A 23,172-nucleotide genomic window follows, 5' to 3' on the forward strand; every position below is an offset into this window, starting at 1 on the left:
CCTCCCCCTCCCCCTCCTCTTTTTTCTCCTCCCCTTCCTCCTCCTCTTCCTCCTCCTAGTCTACATAAGGGACAAAATCTTTGCCAGTTATACTTTAGACAGGTAGTTAATATCTAGAATATATAAAGACCTGCAAAAATTAAGCACTAAAAACCCCAAAACCACCCGTCCATAAATGAGCTAATGAATTAAGCAGACAGTCCTCAGAAGAAGTAGCACAAATAAATGGGCTACTTCCTCCTCCTCTTCCTCCTCCTAGTCTACATAAGGGACAAAATCTTTGCCAGTTATACTTTAGACAGGTAGTTAATATCTAGAATATATAAAGACCTGCAAAAATTAAGCACTAAAAACCCCAAAACCACCCGTCCATAAATGAGCTAATGAATTAAGCAGACAGTCCTCAGAAGAAGTAGCACAAATAAATGGGCTATATGTATGTTTAAAAATGTTCAACACCCTTGGGGCTGGAGAGGTGATTCTGTGGTTAAAAACAATAACTGCTCTTGCAGAGGACTGCAGGTCAATTCCCAGCACACACAGCTGTTATCAACAAAGCCACCTCTAACAGCTAACAACTCCTCTAACGACTGTGCATAACTCCATTTCCAGGGGATATGATGACCTCTTCTGACCTCTGCCAGCACTTGCATGACATGGGTGCACTTACCTATATGCAGGCAGTGTATTCATACACATAAATTTTTTTTAATTTTTTAACGTTCACCCTTATTCACACAGAAATGCAAATAAATGGCTTTGAGATTCCATCTCATCCCAGTCTGAATGGCCATCATCAGCAAAATAAGTGAGAGCAATTGCTGGCAAGGATGTGGGGAAAGGGACCCCTCATTCAATGCTGGTAGGAGTGCAAACTGATACAGCTTCTATGGAAACCAGTGTGGAGAGTTCTCAAAAACTAAAGAGAAACCTATCATCTGACCTAGCGATACATTCCTGGGCATGTACCCTGGACTCGCTGTCCTACGGCAGAGATGCATGCACATACCTGTTGACAACTGCTCTAGTCACAATAGCAAGGAATTAAATGGATAGTGAAAATGTGGCACATACACAATGACATCTTCATTCAGCCATAAAGAAAAATGAAATTTACAGGAAAATAGAGCTAGAAAATATTATATTAGGTGAGGTAGCCCAAACTCAGAAAGACAGTACCACATATTCTCTCTCTTATGCAGATTCTAGTTTCTAATTTTTGTGTATATTTATGTGGAAGTGAGTGTAAGTAGAGGTCAAGAAACTAGAAAGGGACCAGTGAGTGGGAGGAGGAAGAAACTTAGGAAGGGGAAGGGGAGGTACTAGAGCACATGTGACTGGAAATAGAAAGGGGAATGCTGGGCACAAAGGCTCAGAGCATGGGCAGGGAGATTAGAGAAAGGAGTGGGGAGGAAGGGAAAGGAAGAGGTGGGGAGAAAAACTGGGGAGAGGCAACCAAGCTAAGTGTGTATGGAATGCCTGCCAAGAAACTGTTAGAGGCTGGGGAGGTGCTTTGTTGCATGACATGGGTCATGCAAAACACGAGGACCTGAGTTCAGATTCCCATAACCCATGTTTTGTTTGTTTGTTTGTTTTGTTTTCTGGTTTTTGTTTTTTGGGTCTTTTTGAGACAGGGTCTCCCTGTAGCCCCAGCTGACCTGGAACTCGCTATGTAGACCAGACTGGCCTCAAACTCACAGAGATCCGCCTGCTTCTTCCTCCCAAGTGCTAGCAGGGATTAAAGGCATGCACCACCACACCTGGCAACCCATGTTTTTTTAAAAAAAACAAAGAAACAAAAGCAGAAAACAACTGGAGTGGTTGCATACACCTGTAATCCTAGCATTGGAGGAGCAGAGACAAGAGGATTCTGGGGCTCAGCTCAGTGGCCAGCTAGTGTGGCTGAATCAGGAAGCATTGGGTTCAGGGACCCTGTCTCAAAAATATGTTAGTTATTGAGCAAGACACCTGGCATTGACCTCTGGCCTCCACACACACATACATATATGTGTACTCATATCCACGCACATGTGCATACACAAACACATAAGTACATACACATATGCGCACACACACATATATATATGAAACATTACTTTGTCTACTAATTAAAAATAAAATATAAAAAGAAGTAAAAGAAGTAAAGTCCCAGAAAGAAAATCATGGGTAATAAAAGTCTGGGAGTAGATTCTGAAGAGGACTTTAAATGCTCATCTAAAGTGTCAGTATTCTCATACCAAACAGATGAAGGAGAAGTGAAGAAATTACTTAATTGGATTGCAAATAGTTTTTCAATCAGCTATAATAACTATAAGTGAATAGTATTTTAAAGGTTGTTTTAATCATTAATATCAATATCTCATGTTATCAAATAGTAACTGTTTTGCTTTTCCTTAAAGAAAATGGACATAGTTCACAATAAGTACCTGTGTTGCCGTCTTAAACTTGCACAGTTGGCATAGTGTTTATTATTTTGTCTAATAAACACATAGCAGACATGATACTTATCCTATAGTTTTTAAACACTTAGGAATTCTCCTAATTGTCCTTTTGTTAGTGGGAAGTACAAATAAGATTTCTTTGACAGAAATTAATACATAATCATCTACCTTAGACAATGTTTTTATGTTGACCTAAAAAGGGTTGTGCATATTTTAACTGTTTTTTATAGAATGATCATCCTTAAGTGTTAGTGTAAAAGTTAAGGATGAAAATCTGCTTGCCAGTTAGATGAATGAGTGATGCATGGATATAATCCCAGTGCTGGAAAGGCTGAGGCGGGAAGATTGCTATGGTTCAAGGCCAGCCTGGGCTACAATGTAAGGCCTTTTCTCAAAGAAATAAGAGGAGGGGAAAAGGGAAGAAGAGGGCAGATTCAGAGGAGGAGAAGGAATACTGCTGACCTTTCTAGCTAGTGACCCAAGGCACTCAGACACATGCAATTAGTGATCTTTTTCTCAACGATCAAACTTAGGAGAAATCTCAGTCAGGATTTTTGACTGGCACATTCAGTGGATTTGATTGGAATACAGGTGAGTGTGTGGTTTAGTATAACTTTGTAAGGATTCTGATTGTAATTAGGATGTGTTCTCTGCTACAGCTAAAGAGCAATTCATCTTTTAACTGTATCTTTCATAAACACTCACATCCTTAAACTGTTGTATTTACTATTTACTACAGTGTACCTGATAAGAAAACATAATTTCCATCTGCCCAAAAGCAGACATTTATTTGAAATCTGGTTATTCTGAATCTACTCTTTACTGAATACGATAATTAGCCCACTATAAATACAGAGGTGACAAAGGAAAATAGCAGGCCTCTGAAACCATTTGTATTTACACTAGGAGTTGATAGAATAAGAGCAGAATAAAGAAAAGAAGTGCAGTGCTGCAGTGTTTGGGGCACAGCAGTGTTGGGCTCAGCCCTGCTCCTGCATTGCTGGCCTCTTGTGAAGGGCAGGGTGGAGTAGAAAGCGGAGTCAGGCCAGTCTGTGTTCAGCTTCTGTTGCTTCCCCCAAGTAGCTGCTTCTGAAATTATTCATTTCACCAAGGCTCAAGTTTTATGTTTCTTTTTCAGCTTATAAATGGGCCGCTAAGTTTAGTAGGATGGGGTTATAAAGCCTCTAGCCTAGTGCATGGAACCTGGAAACTTTTAGTTTGGAGAAGAAATGGGGGAAAAATTCTCCTGCAGATAGTTGGTTAGTGCTTCAAGGTAAAGCTGCTCTAAAGCTCCACTGAGCCCCAGTGAGCATTCCGTATCTGAAAGATCCAAAATTGAAACATTCTGAGTGCTGATATGCCACCACTAATAGAAAATACTACCCTGAACTCATAAGAGCTCACAGCCAAAATGTGGATACTCTAAGAATAGTGTATAAATTTATCTAAAGGCTGTGTGCGTTCGGTATATGTGAAACAGATAAGTTTCATATTTAGATTTGGTTCTGTGCCAAAGATATTTATGTATGTTAATATTGAAAAATCTGAAATCTCGGTCACTTCTGATCCCAAGCAGTTCATATTAAGTATGTTCAACCTGTAATTCTAAAACAGATATCATTCCAGAATTCTATCCAAATCTGCACTGATTTTTATTTCTCTAAGATATCTTCATGACAAAGCTATCCACTTGCTTTCTTTATAAAGCTTTACTTTTCAAACCCATAGTACCATATTTATGAAAGGAAAAATCAAAATGAAATATAATCTGAACCAAGTTTCCTTTTCAGATTTTAGAAACTAAAATGTGTGTGAATGTGAATCTATCTTAACCCCTGTTCTCCGCTTTCATCAGGAAAGGAAGGGCGAAGAGTCCTGGGGCCTGAAGCTCAGGGAGGTGATGCAGGGTGCACAGGTATGCTTGCTCCTTGCCTTTGCCAGGGGCTTTGGTGACACTGGCTTTGCATTTGTGAATCCTGAATTAGTCTATTTCCTCATCTTGTCTCTTGCCCTCCTTAAGTGTTTAAGAACATTGGTATATGGGGCACTACAGAAAAACCAGAAGTTAATATTATTTAAATACATTGTAAAATTAGAGCTTTATGTAATATAGCAAACTTTCCATTCTATACGTATGACTAAAATCTACAAATAATCCCCAAAATGTGTTTGGTGATTTGAACTTGTATCATGCTTCCACCCAAGGTACAAAAATGCAGAACTTCAAATTTCATTATTAGTTACTGATGGCTTCTTTGAATTACTCACAAAACAAGCAATATCTTAGGTTACCTTTACACTAGATGGTAATCATGGATATTTAGGAGTTGAGTGAACATATCACAGCAAACAAGAGAATCAACTTCTTTCTTGTAATTTCTGAGATTTTATGACCAAAATAAAGATCATTTATAGTAAACAAGGAAATTTGCTTCTCGGTGACTAAAAGTACATATTCCCTGAAACTTAAGGCTATTCCTCTGTAATAGCTTCAGATCAAATTTAAGATGCAAAAGAGTAAGTGGAAAACTTAAATCAGATATTACATATGATATCAGACCTTTTCATTGTGCCCTATGAATCAGGTAAAGCTCTTGGAGTGTAAACCTGACCGACAGATTCTAAAGTATCACAACGTAGCTTCCTCAAAGCACTATATAGTTTATATATTCAATTATGTTTTACATATTCAGCCTTGGGTTCCATATTTCTAACACATCATTTTAATTAAACTTCTCTTCTATAATTTAAAATTTTGAAGATTTTTTTTTACTTTGAAATACATTTTAAGGGTGCTCCATAGATCCCTGTAAATTATGTCTGACCTGTAAGTGAAATAGGTTTTCATTGCTCCATAATCGTCATGTCCCTCAAACAGGAAGTAAATTTTGTGCTGTTAGTGAGGTGAACTCAGATGGATTAGTTAATAATGGAGTTGTGTGATGAGTTGCAGTGCAAACAATCTAAGATTGTATATTCTTCCCTAACTTGGCCATGTGTAACTTGCATGAATAATGTGTTCTAGTGTGCTTGCTGTCAAAATACTTTTTTGCTAACCTACAGATTATATGATATTTAAACTGGATATTTATTATTAGTGAAACTGATGTTATATAATATATTTAAACAGTATTTGTTTTTAGTAAAATAATAATGCTGATGGACACAGAAGACTGTGTTGTCCCTCAATGTTAATTAAGCTTTGATGATTTGTAAATACTGGATTACCATAGTTATAAGACTATTTGTTCTTATAGACAAAACACTATTAAAAAATTCATTCATAGTCACAAGTTCATAGCATTTTAAATCAGAACTTGCTCTTCACTGTAAAAATTAATTCTTTCAGTTTGAAGTACTAACACATAGATTTTTCTCCCAAAAAGGTCATTTGTAGAAAGAAGAGTTAGCAAGTATAAGCCAAAGTAGCTGCCAAAAGGCCAGGCCTCACCCACCTCCCGGAAGGTTCCTCTGCAGAGTTTTCTAGGGACATGGGGCAGAGCTAGGAGCAAGCAAACATTTAATAAGCTCCAGTGAACGTGGCTGTAAGGAAAGGAACAGAAATTGAGCTTTTGAGACATGTGAGCAGTTGAGGTTCAAAAGTGTGGTTTGCCTTGACTTTTGTTACTTCCTTGACTTCTGAGGAATAGCATGCTGACCGAGCAGGGTGCAGTGCAGGGGTCTCTGTCACTCTTCAGAGCAGTGTAGGCCTGTTCTACAGCTCACTTCCTTTTCCTATTCATGAGATGAAGGGAACTGTAGGCAGAGCTTAGTATTCAAGCAGTGAAATACTCACCCAAACACTCTTTGTGCCTCCTAAGCACCCTGTTTGTATTTATACAGTTAACAGTTTCACAAAGAAGGTAAAGATTTCTGCGTGGGAAAAAAACTTCATATTGATGGCTAAATAAAAAATTTAGTTTTACTATTAAATATATGTTCTCTTTAATCTGTTATTATAGCACTGTAATTCTGCATTTTGACAACCAGTGCTGAGTTCTGTCTTACCTAAGAGAAAAATGAATTATTATCAGATGATCATGAGTTTAGCCAATTTTTTTAATATTTAAGTACTTTGTCTATCAGCCCTAAGACCAGAAAATTTGCTTTATTATTGACCTTTTCATTGTGTGTATATCTCAATACTTTAAATCAGATGGATAAAACTGCAGGATCTCTTTTCTGTCTGAAATTAAAGGTAAGTGTCAGGTTTATGAAAACAGTGTAGCTTAGTGCAAGCAGCCATGAGTCTGATACAAGCACCTAATAGCAAGCTTCCCTCTCTAGTAGGAATGCTCTTTCCTATGCGACTTTTGAAAAGCTGTCTTAAGTTTTCTAACCCTAGTGTTTTTATTGAGAAAAATGTTAACTATGAAATTTGGATGTTTACCTTCTAAGTACTGCTTTAATGAAAATAGCTCACAATGGCAGCACTTGCCACATGCCAAACCATAGTAATTTAACCTCTGAAACAACCCTGAGTTAGTTTTCATCTATCATATATAAACGTACTGTGTACTGCCTAACAAGTTAAATGAGTATCTCAAAGTAGCTTATATTAAATAGTAAACAATTTCTAGCATATAAAATTGATGTCCTTAACAGTGTTTTTATATGTAAAATTCACAGCAATTTAATAACTATTGTCATTCTTTTTATAAAATACAAATAAATGCCTTAAGAGTCAGAAATGTTATATTGTAATGTCACTCCTAAGTCACATTTGCCTTCTCTGTACCCTGTAGAATCAGTTCTATGCCTACATAATATGGATTTTCTATTTTTCTTTTTTAATATTTTATTTATTTTTATTTTATGTGTATGAGTATATTGCCTGTATTATATAAGTGCACCCGTGTTGTGCAATGCCAGAGGAGGTCAAAAGAGAGCATCAGATTCCCTTAGAACTGGAGTTACAGTTGTTATCTGCCGTGTGGGTGCTGGTAATCAAACCTGGGTCCTTTGTAAGAGCTGCCAGTGCTTTTAACCACTGAGCCATCTCTCCAGCCCCATCATCTTATTTCTTTAAGAAGAATATTCATGGAAGTTGAGCTTTCTCTTTCCAACAAGAATAAAACTTTAAAAATTATGGACTGTTTTATCATTTAATTACCACTAGTTCAGAGTTGATCACAACATAAATATGTTACACACTATCATAAATAATTATTAAAGAAAAAAATGTTACTGCAAATGGGAATAAAAGAACTGAAATATTTTTCATTTACTTCATGTAATAGTTTAAGATTACTTTTGAGGGGGGTTGAGAGAGAATGTTGCTGCATAGCTCAGACTGAGCTCACAGGCTCCTCCTGCCTGACCCTCAGAGTATGGGGAGGACAAACATGCCCTGCCCTGTCTTAGGCCTCATGCTGCCTTGCCTAACCTTCCTCTTTCCCACCTACATACGTTTTATAAAATAAATAACTCTAAATTGGAAAAAAAAATATGGCTATTGAGAAAAACAGTCATAATTATCTCGGCAAATCTAAACCATATAGAATCTATAAGCAAGAACATAAAATCTTAATTTCCTCTGAGTTATCTAGAATGTGGTGAAGTTGCACTGAAAAGACTCAGTGTCACTGGCGTGAACCTCTTAGCAATTTAGAAATCCCTAATGATGCCCTAAGAGCGTGTTTGAGAATGTTCTTTGCTCCTTTATCAGCCTTCTCAGTAACAGTTGGGGGTGCAGCTCATGAGGCCAGCACAAGAAAAGTCCCCTCACTTCCTCCACCTGTATTGTTATGGTTGGTTTCAGCTTCCCAGTTAGGGCTACAGCCCCCCTTCAGTTCCCATGATTCACACCTCATAGAAATCCATGTCAGCAGGGAAAAGTGGGAGACTGCACTGTTTTCATGTCACTTTGATTGATCTTGAACTTTTCTCCTTTGACATTTTTGAGATCTTTATTCTCCAAAGCAGTATGCCTCACTAATGTAATGCACAGAGAGAGGGATATGCTTTTTTCTCCTTTTTTAAATAGTAAAGAGCAAAGAATATTGTGAAAAACAGACCGCAAAGCAGCATCTACATATGAGTTGAGGAATCATTCAATTTCCTGAACACTAGAACTACCGGGCTTGCCTCTGAAAAAAGTCTTCACGTGCTTTTCGGTTCACTGTCTACAGTCTGGTATTACCAGCATGAATTAAATACCATAGTTCCCAGTATACAGGCGATGCTAAGTAATTGATAACTTACTGGCTGTATTTAAAAAGTAGAAAATTGGTGCCTCTTGACTATATCATGGTTCTCAAATTCTAAACAGGAGCCACCCCAAGAAGTTCATTCCTACTGTACAGAAGATTTAGCAAGGTTGCTGTAGCACCCATCAAGTAAAAAAATACCAGTCTATCTGAGTTAACTTGGCCTTACCAGGCCCTACTAGGCCCTACTAGGCCCAAGTTACTAGGAAGGGGAAATTTGCAAATTTAGTCTGAAGTCTATGAAGCAGTCTAACTCAAGAGACTTAAGGCTCTTGCTGGCCTCAGCATGGAGTAGATGGTGTCCTGCAGGGACCATGGAGCAGCAGTGCTGCCTTAGAGGCATTGGGCGTTCTGGGTCACTGTTCCAAAGTAAGCAGATTCTGTTTCAACTTTCTAACTCAAGAAATAAAGCTCCTGCCTTAACCTCATGTTACAGATTCACTGAGGCAGAAGTAAAGGGAGACCCTTGTTTTAAAAAAGTAGTTTTAGTGACTTGATACCCCTTAATTCATATTAGAAGTCTAACTACAGATGATTATTAAGTCTATTTTCTAAGAAATTGCATAACTGAACTGAAAGAATGGTTTATGTGGGAATGACTTAGGTTCAAAGCAGAACTTTAAATATTATAATATGTTTCCAAGAAGGTAATCTTTGATAACTGAGGTATATTTTTCCTTGGTTTATCATTAAGTGAGATATAGTTCATTCGATTATATTGCTTTCTCTTGAGTTTTGTTTATTAGTAGAACTATGGCTCTGAAACCTTTAGGGACCCTGAGAATTCCAAACATTGATAACATTTTAAATACATGAAGCAAAAATACTCAGTAGATCAGAAAAATGAATAGAATGCATTTTTAATCTTCAGTGAGTATGTCATACAATTTCAAGAAGGTTCACATTTTCTCTCAAGATAATTTCTTTCTTAGAGAAATTTTAAAATGAATTGGTGGTAAATAGCTTTTTATAAAGAATACATTTCTTTTAGTAAAAGATGATGAATGCGACTCAGATGTGGAAAATGAGCAAAACCATGATCCTAATGTGGAAGAGTTCCTGCAGCAACAAGACACTGCTGTCATCTACCCTGAGGCACCTGAGGATGACCAGCGGCAGGGCACACCAGAAGCCAGTGGCCATGACGAAAACGGTGAGTGCGGCTTGACACTTGCTTCTCTTTCTCAAGTTAAAGGATTATTGTCTCTATTACTCTATTGTGGGAATGTATTCTACTAAAGGGAACCCTTAAGAGAACCAAAAAGCTATCTTGGTACTTATAAAGAGAATCTGTTCAGTTACTAGAACATAGTCCATGACAGCAGCACATTAGGTTGTCAGCTGCTCATAGATGTGATGATGCCACCACACATGAGATGCTCTGAACGGTGCCTAGAAATTGCTTTCCATCCAGATGGCAGCTGTGGACAGACGTGAGGACGGATTTCATCCTTACTGTCCTTTGATTGCTTTTTGATTTTTTGTTTTGTTTTGTTTTATTAACTATTCTTTCAGCAGATAAGACATGGTTGTCTGGTTCAAAACATACTGACTTGGAGACAGTAGCTTTTCTGTATCTGCCTTAGTGTACCATAGCATGAGTTCTCAGTTAATAAAGAAGGTGAAGATGTGGTAAAAATGTGCTCAGAAACCCCTGGAAAGAAACAGGCTGTCAGTTCCCCTTCCCGGAACAATAAGCAAATGAAAATTACGCGTGAATGTTCCTGTAAGAAACTTTATGTCAGATCTATACCAAGACTAGGAAGGTACGCGAAATGTTTAAGGATTAGTGAAGTGTTAATATCCTAAATCTGGCTTTATTTTTCCACGGTTTTCAGTTGAGTGGATGGATTTAGCTTAGTAGTCAAATAACATTAAACTTTTTGGAGGAAGCTGAGAAAGATGATATGAAAAAAGGAAATAGGGGACTGAGAGGTAGCCCAGTTGGTTGAGTGCTTGCCTGGCATGTATAAGATCCTGAGTTCGATTCGTAGTACTACATAAACTGAGCATGACACACAGCTGTAATCCCAGAACTTGAGAGGTAGATTGGAGGGTATCAGAAGTTCAGGGTCATCCTTGACATAGTGACTTGGAGGCCAGCCCAGGCTGCATGAGATCCTGTCTAAAAACAACAAAGAGAGAAAGACTAGAAAAACCAAAATAGATTCCAGTCAACTCTGTCTTTCTTAAATTAGGAATCAACTGCAAAAAAGAGCAGTAATAGGAATCAAGAATAGTGGTGTATACATATAATCGCGACTGGGAAGAGTATCCAGGAAATAGTGAGTTCAAAAAACCAGCCTCTAATTCAGAGTAAGGCCCTGGCTTCAGGAGAGCGCAAAGAGCAGAAACAAGGTTCGGACTAGAGTAGCAGAATTTCTGTGATGAAATCTTGACAAAGGCAGTAAGGATGGAGCTTTCCAGAACTATTCTGAAGTGTGCTGAGCAGTGGGTTTACATATATGAATATTTGTACAACTTTTATATAACAGAGGACTTCAAAAAAGCCTTGGTGAAAGAAAACAGTGAAAGTAAAGATTTGTTCTGCGACTAGACCCTATGGTGCAGCCTTCTGAAGCTTGCTGCTGCCAATCAGTACACCCGTAAAGTGGGAACGCTAACTACTCTGAGTTAGCGAGATGTTTGAATTACAGAGTATATTATTAATTTAGGTTATTTACTACTTTCAGGTATATATTGTAACCTCATGAAATTCTAACAGTATTACAAAGTAACTATTATTACACCAGTAACTCTTCTACACAGAAAAAGTGGCTATCCTCAGAAGCTCTAAATGTTTCATTTTCATTAGATTAAACATGCCCTCCTGCTTTCATTCCCCATACATTAATTATGAAAAGGCATACTTGCATCAAAAAGATTAAACAATCACAAATTCTGAATTCTGAACGGGTAGAAAACAAGTATAAGGGCTGTTTCAAGTTTCATGCCAGGAAATGCTGCCTCTCCGAAGTATCCTGTTGCCTGCTAAAAAAGCTTAGGATATAAAAGTTAAAGAATTTTGTTTTGAAAATAGGAATATTTGTGGTCACAAATTCATAAAGAAATTATAGATCATTCAAAATGGTCATATATAGATTTTTTTAAATAAATTTTGTTTGTTGACAATTTCATACATGTATATAATGCATTCTGGTTACTCTTCCTCCAACCTCGTCTCTCCCTCCTCCCAGCCTGCCTGGCCACCCCATTCTAAGTTACAAATCTCTTTTCCATATTGATTACTTTTTTTTTTGTTTTGTGTCCCACAGAGTTTACCTAGGGCAGCCTGTCTATGTGCCCCTTAGTTTCGAATTATCTACTGGAGCTAGGGTCTCACCCGTGGCTGCACAACTGGATATTATACCTCCCTTTCTCCCAGAATCTGTTCGTTGCTAACAGATGAGCAGTAATTGGTAGGGCCCCTTCCCCATCCACAGATGACTGTGAGGAGGGTTCTGCTTGTGTGGCCCCAAGTGCTAATAGTTCGTGGTTGCTATGGTCATGTCATGCTTAGAAAACAATATATCTCAACGCTTCTCCCAATCTTCCAGCTCTTACCGTCCTTCTACCCCTTCTTCCTAAATGAATATCTTAATGATGTACCTCAGGGGCTTAGAAAAGCAAGAATAAATCAAACCCAAAAGTAGTCTATTGATGGCTGGGTGTGGTGGCACAGCCTTTAATCCAAGCACTTGGGATGCAGAGGCAGGAGGATTTCTGTGAGATGGAAACTAGCCTTATCTACATAGAGCGTTCTAGGCCAGCTGAGGCTACAGGGAGACTCTGTCTAACAAAAAAGTAGTATATGGGAAGGCATAATTAAGATCAGGGAAAGAAGAAGTGTCTTTGATGAGAGGTGAGAGCTTTACTTATCTATGGGTGTAAGTATGAGTATTTAGAATACAGTTCGAAGGTGTATAATTTAACAAAATGGCAGTTGTAGGTTGTCCTCTAGGAGCTATGATCTTTTGAGCTACAAGTTCTTGGCTAGGCTTATAGTACTAAGCATGAGTTTCCTCCTATTGAGTGAGCCTTAAGCCCAATTAGACAGCTGTTGGTTACCCTCAAGATATAAGTACACTTTTATACTATTGGGGATGCCTTGCTGGGCTACTCATTGCTGTGGTTTGCAGGATTTACAGCCAGGTAGGGCTGCTGATAACTTTTCTCCCTTGGCAGCTTGCATAACACCTCCCAGTACTATGAGAGCTATCCTTCAAGGAGGAGGCTTCCAGGTCACTTGATTCCTCCAAGTCCTCTGGCCAACGTGTGTGTGTCTTCAGCAGCAGAGTCTTACCTTCAAGTTCTAGGAGGCAACAAGGACAATGGCAGTAGTCTATATTGTTTTGGTGGTTTCTTAGACTCCTCTGACTAACAGCTTGACGAGAAGTTTCCAATGCCTGGCACTGGGGCTTTTGTTAGTCCATGGCTTCTGGGGGAGCATTATCATACTATATGGGGTAAATTCATTTAAACTATGTCTACGTATACACACATATATGTATTTTTTAATTTGTATTTTATTCATTTTATGTGTTTGAGTGTTTTGCCTGCATGTATATAAGTGTACCACATGCATGCTATGCCCATGGAGGCCGGAAGAGGACATCAAATCCCCTGAAACTTAAGTTACAGATAGTTGTAAGCCACCATATGGACGTTGGAACTCAAACCTGGGTTCTCTGCAAAAGCAGCCAGTGGTCTTAACTGATGAACGAATAAACTTATAATAGTTTTCCTTGAGGCTTTTTCAAACATCCTTGGTGTTATTTAATCTCTCTTCCCTCCCTCTCTTTGACAGTTTCATACATTATAACCCAAATCCTGCTCCCACTCCCCCAAACCACCCCAATGCTTTCTTCTACCTTTATGTCCTCTTCTTTCTGTTTTTGTTTTTGTTCTTGTTTTGATAACCTACTGAGTCCAGATAGTTCTGTCTGCATATACATGGGTGCTGTGCCATCTGCTTGAGCATGGGCAACCTACCAGTGTCCACGCCCCTGAAGAACAAGTACTCTCCCTCCCCCAGAAGCCATCAGTTGCCAATAGCTCCTTAGCCAGAGGTGGAACCACATGAGCCTTTCTCTCATCCATGCTGGAACACCGACTGATTTTCTCTTGTACCAATCTTGTGCAAATAACCATAGCTACTGTGATTTCATAAAAACAGTAGCCATGTCATGTCCAGAAGGCAGCATTTCACAGCACTCCTCCCCATCCTCCAGCTCTTACATTCTTTCAACCACAATGTTTCCTGAACCTTGGGAGGGTCAATATAAATTCCTGTTAAGGGCTGGCACTCAGCAGTCACTTATTCTCAGCACTTTGTTGCATTCTGCAAAAAGAAGTTTCTCTGATGAAGGTTGAAAGTAGGACTAATCTATATGTACAAGTGTAAGTATTTAGAAAGCAATTTGACAACATATCCATCTATCAAAACAATAGTAATAGCTTTCCCCAAGGACTATGACCTCCCTAGCCATGTGGGCTTTGGACCTTGTCATCAGTATTAGACATGAATTTCTTTCTGTAGAACAGGCCTCAAATCCAGCCAGAAAGCTATTGGTTATCCTTATCACAGTCATGCCACCATTTCACCAGAGTACATCTTGGTTGGTATCGTAGAACACAGGGACCACTGCTGGGTAAGTCCATTGAAGGCTTTGCTTCGCCAGTGGACTGCATAGTACCTTTCAGCACTGTGAAAGCTAGCCATCCAGAAGGAAGCTTCTAGGTCAGTTCTCGCTTGATTTCTCTGTTCTGAAACCAAAGTTTGTGGCATCTTCAATGGTCTCTCTCACCATGTAATTATAGTGGGTAACCAAGAGCAGTGGCAATATCCTGTGTTGTTTTAAGAGCCTCTGGAGCATCCCTGATCAGTAATTTAGAGGTACCACACACATAGCACTTTGTTATATTTAATAATCCATATTTTCTAGGGGAATCCTTGTCCTCCCATCAGGGTACCTTCATTTTTAATTATATTTTTATAAATTAGCTTACAAAGCAGTAGGTATCCTAAGGCTTTTCCATAACCCTTAGTTTTGGTTAATCCACCTGCCCCTTAATTCTTTGCTTCTTACAATACACATTCAGGCTTACTTTTTTTTTATGCTAGTGGCCAAAAAGAACAAATTCATATCTCAAGTGTGAGAGAATTTAATACATTTATTTATGAAAGTAACTTGATATTAAAATATCATGAGCAACCTGTAATCTTCCAAATTATTAATGGTTTGCTTATTAACTGTAAGGACTAAGCACGCAGACAAGAACATGGAAGGCAATGAGGGGACAGCTCTGTGGCACTGAAGTAAGAGCAGCTTGGTTATGGAACCACAGAATATTCCCATGTCAATAATGAAACACCCATAATGGTGGACCTTGTCTCTTGGCATTATGCTACCTAAAATCAGTAAGGTGCACTAAACATTCTGGCAAGAGAGATAGTCCAAAATGCTGATTTCCTACTGGCTTGTATAAAATAGGGCAAAATACAACATTGTTTTCTCCACTAAGAAGAGAGACCATGTTGGCATAATCCCTAAGAGAATTCTCTGGATCAAGTTGTATCTTTAGAAACTAAAGATACATCATAAACTTTGGAGCTTTAATTATTTGATTTTACTTCCATGCTTGGCATATTTCAACATATTTGACTAGCTACTTAGAGTTCTAATTTGCAAGCTGGTCTTTGAGTATGACATTTAATTTGTATGGACTTGAACTCTAATAAAGCAGTATATGCTTATGAAACATTTAGAGATTAGTTTTGTTATCAAACTTTCTTTGGTTGCCTCTTTTTCTATGAAGAATTCAAAATTAAAGAAAGATTATAGTAAGATATCACTTATAAACTAATTTCTTTGAAAAACAAATACGGAAAATTACTCAAAGTATTACATTTTGGGATTCTTGTTACTGTGTCTCCAGTACGTCCCTTACATATACACATCCTTCATGGCCCTAATTCAGTTATCTACCCACACCTGACTGCAGGGGCCCTGGAAACCTCACCCCTTCCTCACTTGCAGTAATAACTTCAGAGTGACATTTTTAAATGAGAAACAATGAATATAAAATAAGTGATAGAATTCTTACCAGCAGATTCTGTTCTGTAACTCCCCTTACAGTACGTGTATACATACAAGTGTAACCTACATCCTGATTTTACTTCTGTTTTGTTTAGTTAATCATACAAAAGAACAGAAGAATTATGGTTCAGTTAAAAAGATAGGGGGTTGTGGTGTTTTGAATGAGAATGTCCCCCAAATGCTCCACATATTTGGACATTTTGTCCCTAGTTGGTGCCTCTGTTTTGGGAGGCCTTTAGGAGGTATGGCCATGCCAGAGGAAACATGTCACTGGAGGCGGGCTTTGAGAGTTCTTAAGCCTTGCCAGTTTTCCCGTCCCTGCCTCCTGAGCCTGCTTAAAGATATGATCACTTGGCTCTCTGCTCCAGCCACCCCTGCTGCCACGCCTCCCTCAGCTATTATGAATTCTAAATCTCTGGACTCGTGAACTGAAATAAACTTTTCCTTCTATAAGTTTCTTTGGTCATGGTGTCTTATCACAACAACAGGAAAGTAATACAGGAATTTTAAGACCTCTGGTTGAATATTGAATTAATAATTTACTTTCCGTATGACTTTTAAGTTTCTCAACTTTGCTCATCTCTTTTATAAAATGGAAGATGACTACCACCACATTGCTTCAAGATCAAATGTAAAGTGAGGAGCACTCTCTCTGGCCTATGGCTAGGGACTTGGTGCTGTCTTTGATATGAATTTCTGAATGTTAACATGTCTGTTCACTTTTACAGGAACGCCAGATGCATTTTCCCAATTGCTCACCTGCCCATATTGTGACAGAGGCTACAAGCGCTTTACCTCTCTAAAGGAACACATTAAGTATCGCCATGAAAAGAATGAAGATAACTTCAGTTGCTCCCTGTGCAGTTACACTTTTGCATACAGAACCCAACTTGAACGTCACATGACATCACATAAGTCGGGAAGAGATCAAGTAAGTGAAATAAACAAGAGCCCACTAATGTCCCACACTCAGGAGCTCTGCCCTCCATGAAAGGCAGGCACTGATGACCCATTGATACTGTGTTGTCTGCAGCCTTATAAACTTGAAAGACATGGTTAGTGAATTTTGTTTTTCAAGCAAGATCCTTTTCATCTTGACTTTTTTGCTTACACCATAACAAATACTCCTCCGAGTCTGAGGGATTTCAGGGTGAGTTCTGCTCACATGTTCTGCATAGGAAGATAAACATTGATCATATAAACTTCTTGACTTCAGTACTTAACCAAATTGAAAATTTAATTTTTCAATTTTCGGGGACAGCGACTATATTATTCTAAGTATAAGCTGCTCTGGTTTTTCTCCAATAGTAAGAAAGCTGCCACCTGAGAACCTAAAATCTGAGAACTTTAATTCTGAAGACTCCATTTTCATATGGCTTATTCTAATACGGTGTCACTTTGTGCGTTTTCTAGAAGTATAAATGAAGACAGAGTGCTTTACAAGTGTAAGTTATATTTAAGCCTTTGGCTTTACATCTAAAGTTAAAACAAAGGCGCTTCACCATTGTTCTTTTCTGTAATGTCCTGATAACAATCAGCAATCAGTAATCCATAGTCATTGGATTCTAACTTTAAAAATCAAGTACTGTTTAAGAGGATGTTATGGTATAGGTTTTGGTGTAAGCACACATCCAGTTTCTTATCTCTCATGGATATACACCTACAGAATTTGTGAGAGCTCTGTGTAGGTGCCTGATAGAAGTCACTTATCCCACAGAGAGACAAAAGGCATAGAGTCAACTTGTTTCCCCAGGACTTGATATTACAAAATCTAACACTAGGGGTGAGAGTGCCATGGGTGGAGAAGAGCAAAATCTCCAGCAGTGGTAGGGTAGTGCTGAAGTCCTGAGAATGGGGGGCAGAGGGAGAAAAAGAAGAAGCCAACCCCGAGGAGCTGCGGGGACAAACCTCACTCACTACTTGCCCTTTCTGAGGAGGCTTTCAAGGATGGTATCATAACGTGTGTTTGTGGCCACATGGTAGACAAGGCTTGGGAAAAGAGCTGTTGACATGACTTTAGAGGGTAGACCCATTCTACAACAGCTGCCGCCAGTCTCTGGGGAATGAGGGCCCTTGCCAAAGGAAAAGACAGGCATCCAAACCGAAGGCACCATTATAAAAACAAACACTAAAATCTGCAGTGACCATGAGGACCACCTTTGTGATGACTTTTCTAGTGATTGCAATTTTGTTCAAATGTAAACCAAAGAGAGCTGTGATATGGAGGCCAGTATGAGGAAGGCTGGTTGGGAGGTCTTAGAAACAATTTAGAATGCTGATCTTGCTGGCCTACTGTGGCTAAAAGATAAGCATTTCACTGTCTTGTTCATTCATTCATTCACCAAATATTTCCATTTCCATTGTATGTCAGGCCCTACCCCAGGTGTTAGACACAACAAGAAAAGAAAAAGGAGAAAGTCCTACCAGAAGGGAGCATATGTGGGTAATGAGAAACAAAACTAAAACCGATTCAGGTAGTATGAAGAAAATAAAAATAGGCTAAAAATAGAAAATCAGGAAAGCTGAAAATAGAGAGAACTGGGGAGGAGACCTTGAATCAAGCACTGAGAAAGTTGAGACTTGGAATTCCCAAGGAGCGCTTTCCAGTCAGAGAGAACAGTGACACTTTCCAGAGCTCTGAGGGAGAGACCTGCCTGGTGTGACCAAGGAACAGCAAGGTGGCCACTGTGAATACAGGGAGAGAGACAGGTGAGGCCAGAGATGTACTAGAACCAGACAATATAAGCCTATATGTAGAGCAAGGTAAAGATTTAATCTTATTTTGAAGTATGATAGGGAAACCTTTGAAAAATATTGGGCTTTTGATCTAAGGAAGCATTGGCTGATGGGTATGGAAAAAATCAAGAGAGACAAGAATGGACACAGAGAGGCCATCTAGAGTCTGTTGTTGTGATCCAGGCCAGAGGTTTGTGGCATGGTAAAGAGGACTTGGTTTAATGTATATTCATGTGAATTAAGTCAAGTTGTAAAATAGAAGGAACAGGCCAAAAATGGAGGCCTAAGAGTAGCCAAGTCCGTGAGAACATGCTTCTAGAAAGGAGACTCTCAAGCCGATTTTGCAACAGGAGCTGAATTTGCCTGCTGTTTCAGCTGCCTCCTGCCTTCCAAGAAGCAACATCAGAGATACAGTCAGTTATACAACTCCATGGAGTGGACAGGTTATATAGTTGAGAGTTTCCATCATGTTTGGTATTTAAGGCATGGATTCGGGTAGAATAGGGCCTTAGTACATAATAAGTGATCATGCAGGTACTTACTACAGAGTCAGTGCAGGGAGGGAGACTCCAAGAAGACGATGGAGAGAACCTACCTATAAAGCATCTGATCTCAGTGTGGTATAGAATGTTTTAATAGAATAAAACATGTTTTAATAGATCTTCCCAATTTAGGAGAAACTTAGTGAATAAAGAATAAAGTAAACCATAGCAAGGACAGAGGAGCTGTACAGGACAAGAGCAGAAGCCATGGCTTACTCAGTGGCTGAGGAAACAGCCTCAGGGAGAACTGGTGAGCATGACCCTGGGATATGTGGGCTCAGAATCTTTATTGTGGATTAATGAGGCCTTTCAGAGACTGATGAGCAGGAATTTGGTATAATATATACAGTTCTCTTATAATTTAAGTTGTAGAATATATCTGAAATATATAAAAACGAGACTTTGTAAACCATGCAGAAGAGCATTATAAAAACTACATTTGACTGAAAAAGAAGGAAGTGGGTTTTTTTTTTTTTTTTTTGGTTTTTTTGAGACAGGGTCTCCCTGTAACTCCAGCTGTCCTGGAACTCACTATGTAGACCAGGCTGGCCTTGAACTCACAGAGATCCACCTGCCTCTGCCTCCTGAGTGCTGGGAGTAAAGGCATGCACCACCATGCCCAGCTGGAAGCTTTTTAAAGAAATCATCAGATGAAAGTACATTTTGGAAATATCAAACATGTAAGAGATAGACCATCTTACTGGTCAGGACCTTATTCGATTGACTTAACAGATTGCTTTACACAACCTGCTTCTTTATCTGTAAATTAGAGTGCAAACAAGATCATTCTAGATCCTAGTAAGGTATGTATCACTTTACTTTTTTTTTTGCTAAATACTCTATCACTTAATAAAGTATGACCCTGATAATTTAGAAAATGGAGACTTTTCTGTATGGCAAAATTCTGTTCCTACTTTCACCATCCTTTAGAATATTGATTCCAAATGTTATGTATTTGTGACTACTACAGTCCTATAACAAACAAAACGATCATCAAACTCACCTGAAACGACTTTAAGCAGATTGGATGTTTTTTAATGTCTAAAGTTCTTTTACTTGACAAATAAAACACCAATTCTTTCTTGCAGAGACATGTGACACAGTCTGGGGGTAATCGTAAATTCAAGTGCACTGAATGTGGAAAAGCTTTCAAATACAAACATCACCTAAAAGAGCACTTAAGAATTCACAGTGGTAAATATATACTTTCTTTCTGCATCCTGTCTAACTGTAGCATCTGTGATAATAAGCAAATCTGTCTTAGCATAGGCTCGACATGCATAAGAATTACTTGCTTTTCTTTTAAATATGTTATTAGCATCTAGCCTTTAAAAGTATGTTGAATTAATATAGCATGCTACACTCCATTTTCCTATCAGAATATAATATAGTATGTTTTAACAAGTGTAACCTAAAACCATTTTAGCTTTGTAATGAATGTTAATTTCATGGCCTCTTACACAGAGATGAAATGTGTAACAGGAAAGAGGAAGTGAGGATAGCTTACACGTGAGGAAAGTATAAATGGACAGGAAACTTACGGAGAGGTAGTAGGAGCCAGAACAGGGCAGCACAGGAGCAGTTAGAATTCAGAAGAAAATGCATTATCAGCACCTTTACCTCTCTATTCCACATCTGTTTTAAATGACTGTTATATGATGAAAATACGATAAACTGTGTTAAAAGAGCTATATTTGCATTGCTTTCCAGATTTTACTTCAACAAAAGCTTTTAAGAAAACTTAGCAGCCCCACATTATACTCTAAAATCTATTCTTCTGATTAAATTTTTATAGGTTGTTTTACTTTTTTAATTCGTTTTATGTATGTGAGTATTCTGCCTGCATGCATGTAAATGCATACATGCGTGCAATGCCCATGGAAGCCAGAAGGGGATGTCAAATCACCTGGAAATAGAGTTTCTGACAGTTGTTAGTTCCAATGTGGGTGATAGGAACCAAACCCAGGTCCTCTGGAAGAACAGCCAGTGCTCTTAATAGCTGAGCCCTGATCTCTCCAGCCCTGATAGGTTGTTTTAGATTTAAGTAATTATAGTGACAAAACTATTAGCCAACAGATGTGAAGATATAGGTGTTTCATATTGTCTACTTTGTGAAGCGTCATCCTATAGAACAGCACAGTTGTTGGGTAAAATTGTGAGTGGTGGTTGGTACTTTAGAACTACAATTCTAGAAATTTTACTGTATTGATCATTGAAATTAACCCTCAGTGAAAACAATGCTAAAAGTATTCCTTAAAATGTTCAAACCAAGATTCTTAAAGGAAACTTTTGTTTTCACATCATTATTTATTAATATTTGTAGAAAATAAAGGTTATTTCTCTTTTTGGTCTTTTTTTTTTGGTCTTTTCTTTAAATTTCTTAGACTGTACAAAGGTTATATAATCTATATATTTTTTAAATAAATAATTTATTGAGAATTTCATACATGAATATAAAGTGTTTTGATCAAGTCCATGCATAATCTGTACTATACTTTTTCTTCTATCCATCTCACCATATTTCCCTCCCAACTTCATGTGCTCTATTAAAAAGACTAATTCCCAGTGAATCGAGTTAGTGCTGCCTGTAGGTATTCCCCCTCTGAAGAGGTAACCCTAAATTCTTTTAAGGATTAGATAAAAGCTCCCAAATATTTTTGATATTTTTGGCCATTGGAACAAAGTATGAGTTTTAGCCAAGAAACTGGCTACTTTTCTTTGGGGTCTTTTTACCCTAACTGCCTAGCCACCTCCTACCTTCTATTCTTATCACACCATCCTCTGGAAGAGGTTACCCAAATTGACAATAGGGAATCTGGACACAGACCACTCTGTCTTATGCTGAACAGGGATGCAGGGTGAGGCAATTGGGGTACCCCTTCAGTGGGTCTCTCTAAAGGCCCCCCCAAATTGCATAACTCTCATCTTGAGGTGGAAAAGAAAGTCCTTGACTGGTGAATAGGAGATGTGAAGGAGAAGTAAAGGCAAGAGTAATTAGCATTGCAAGTTCTAGACAGGGAACTAGAAAAAAGTCAGAACAGGGCAATTTTCAAATGTTATATGAGAGTCCATTAGAATTTCTTGACAAGGGCTTCCAAAACCATCCCTCTATTGGGTTCCTCCTCATTTTTCTTTTGTCTTTCAAGGCTGGACTCTAGAGTGATGGATTCAGGATTAGCTTTCAGGTACTTTGATAGCTGTTGGAGTGGTTAGAATCCATGTCAGTTCCCTCTCAAAGGCTTCTAGATAGGGGGAGAAAACAAATTTATCCATCATTTTAGAACAATAGCTGATTGTCTCCCTTAGCTACAGGTGGGCACTACAGTACTGAAGACCAAAATTTGAAGTCTTATATCTGAGCAGCACTTTTTGTTTAGGAAAAAAATCATCAATGAGAAATAATTGTGTAAATAACTTTTTATATAGACCTAAGCCTAATGTCTGGGCAGTGTAATCAAATCCCTTGAACTCTTAAAGAAATATACTGATGACTTTACTCTTTGGTTATACTTTCCTTTTGGGTGTTTAAGACCATGCAGTTGACCCAAATAAATCAATTTATTTTTACACTTAAAGTCATTTGAGGACCTGTTCCTCAGGGACCACGTGGGCTTGGGAAGAGCTCCTGGCTCCTTTCTTTAACCAGTTCCATCTATGTGAAGATAAGTCAGAGGTACTGTTCAACCATGTCTGGCTTCACTTGGAAGCATGAATGAGATGTTTCCTCTGAGTTGACCCTCCTCTTTGTAGACTGGACACTGGTTCATGTCCATCTCGTGGGTTCTCCACATCCTCCCTGAACAAGAGGACAGGTGACTCACCACAGTTACAGGACATTTTGAGAGATGTTCCATAGTCCCCTGGAACTTAGTTGACCTTAAAGAGCAAGGGGTAAAATTGTCCTTTAAGTCCCTCTGACCACATTAGTATAGGCCTCAAACTATGGCTGTTGAACATCCAATAAGGTTAGTTCCACCAGTCTGATACTTTTAATTGTCATGTGCTGTGTAGATAAGGCTTGCGTAAAAAAACAAATATTCTCAGATAAACCTTAACTAGATACATATTTTGTTCCTTAAACTAGTTGACTAAAATATGACCTTATAAATTTTAAGAATATGTGTATATTATTTTGGTCTCATCC

The 23,172-nt window shown here is 38.5% G+C and overlaps 1 protein-coding gene across 4 annotated transcripts in view; it reads left to right on the forward strand.

Annotated features, from left to right (window-relative positions):
* Positions 1 to 23,172, forward strand: part of Zeb1 (zinc finger E-box binding homeobox 1) — a 214,798-nt gene that overhangs the window by 176,580 nt on the left and 15,046 nt on the right. For 3 of the 4 annotated variants that reach the window (XM_008850537.3, XM_008850534.3, XM_029554771.1), the window contains 4 exons: positions 4,297 to 4,356; positions 9,642 to 9,803; positions 16,479 to 16,681; positions 20,117 to 20,222. In XM_008850537.3, coding sequence (XP_008848759.1) covers positions 16,652 to 16,681; positions 20,117 to 20,222 — 136 coding nt within the window. In that variant the 5' untranslated portion in view covers positions 4,297 to 4,356; positions 9,642 to 9,803; positions 16,479 to 16,651. The remainder of the gene's footprint in view (positions 1 to 4,296; positions 4,357 to 9,641; positions 9,804 to 16,478; positions 16,682 to 20,116; positions 20,223 to 23,172) is intronic. The other variant, XM_008850535.3, reaches the window with a different exon arrangement.

Source organism: Nannospalax galili, unplaced genomic scaffold, assembly GCF_000622305.1.
Source record: "Nannospalax galili isolate Female #2095 unplaced genomic scaffold, S.galili_v1.0 scaffold43, whole genome shotgun sequence".
Classification (NCBI taxonomy): Eukaryota; Metazoa; Chordata; class Mammalia; order Rodentia; family Spalacidae; genus Nannospalax; species Nannospalax galili.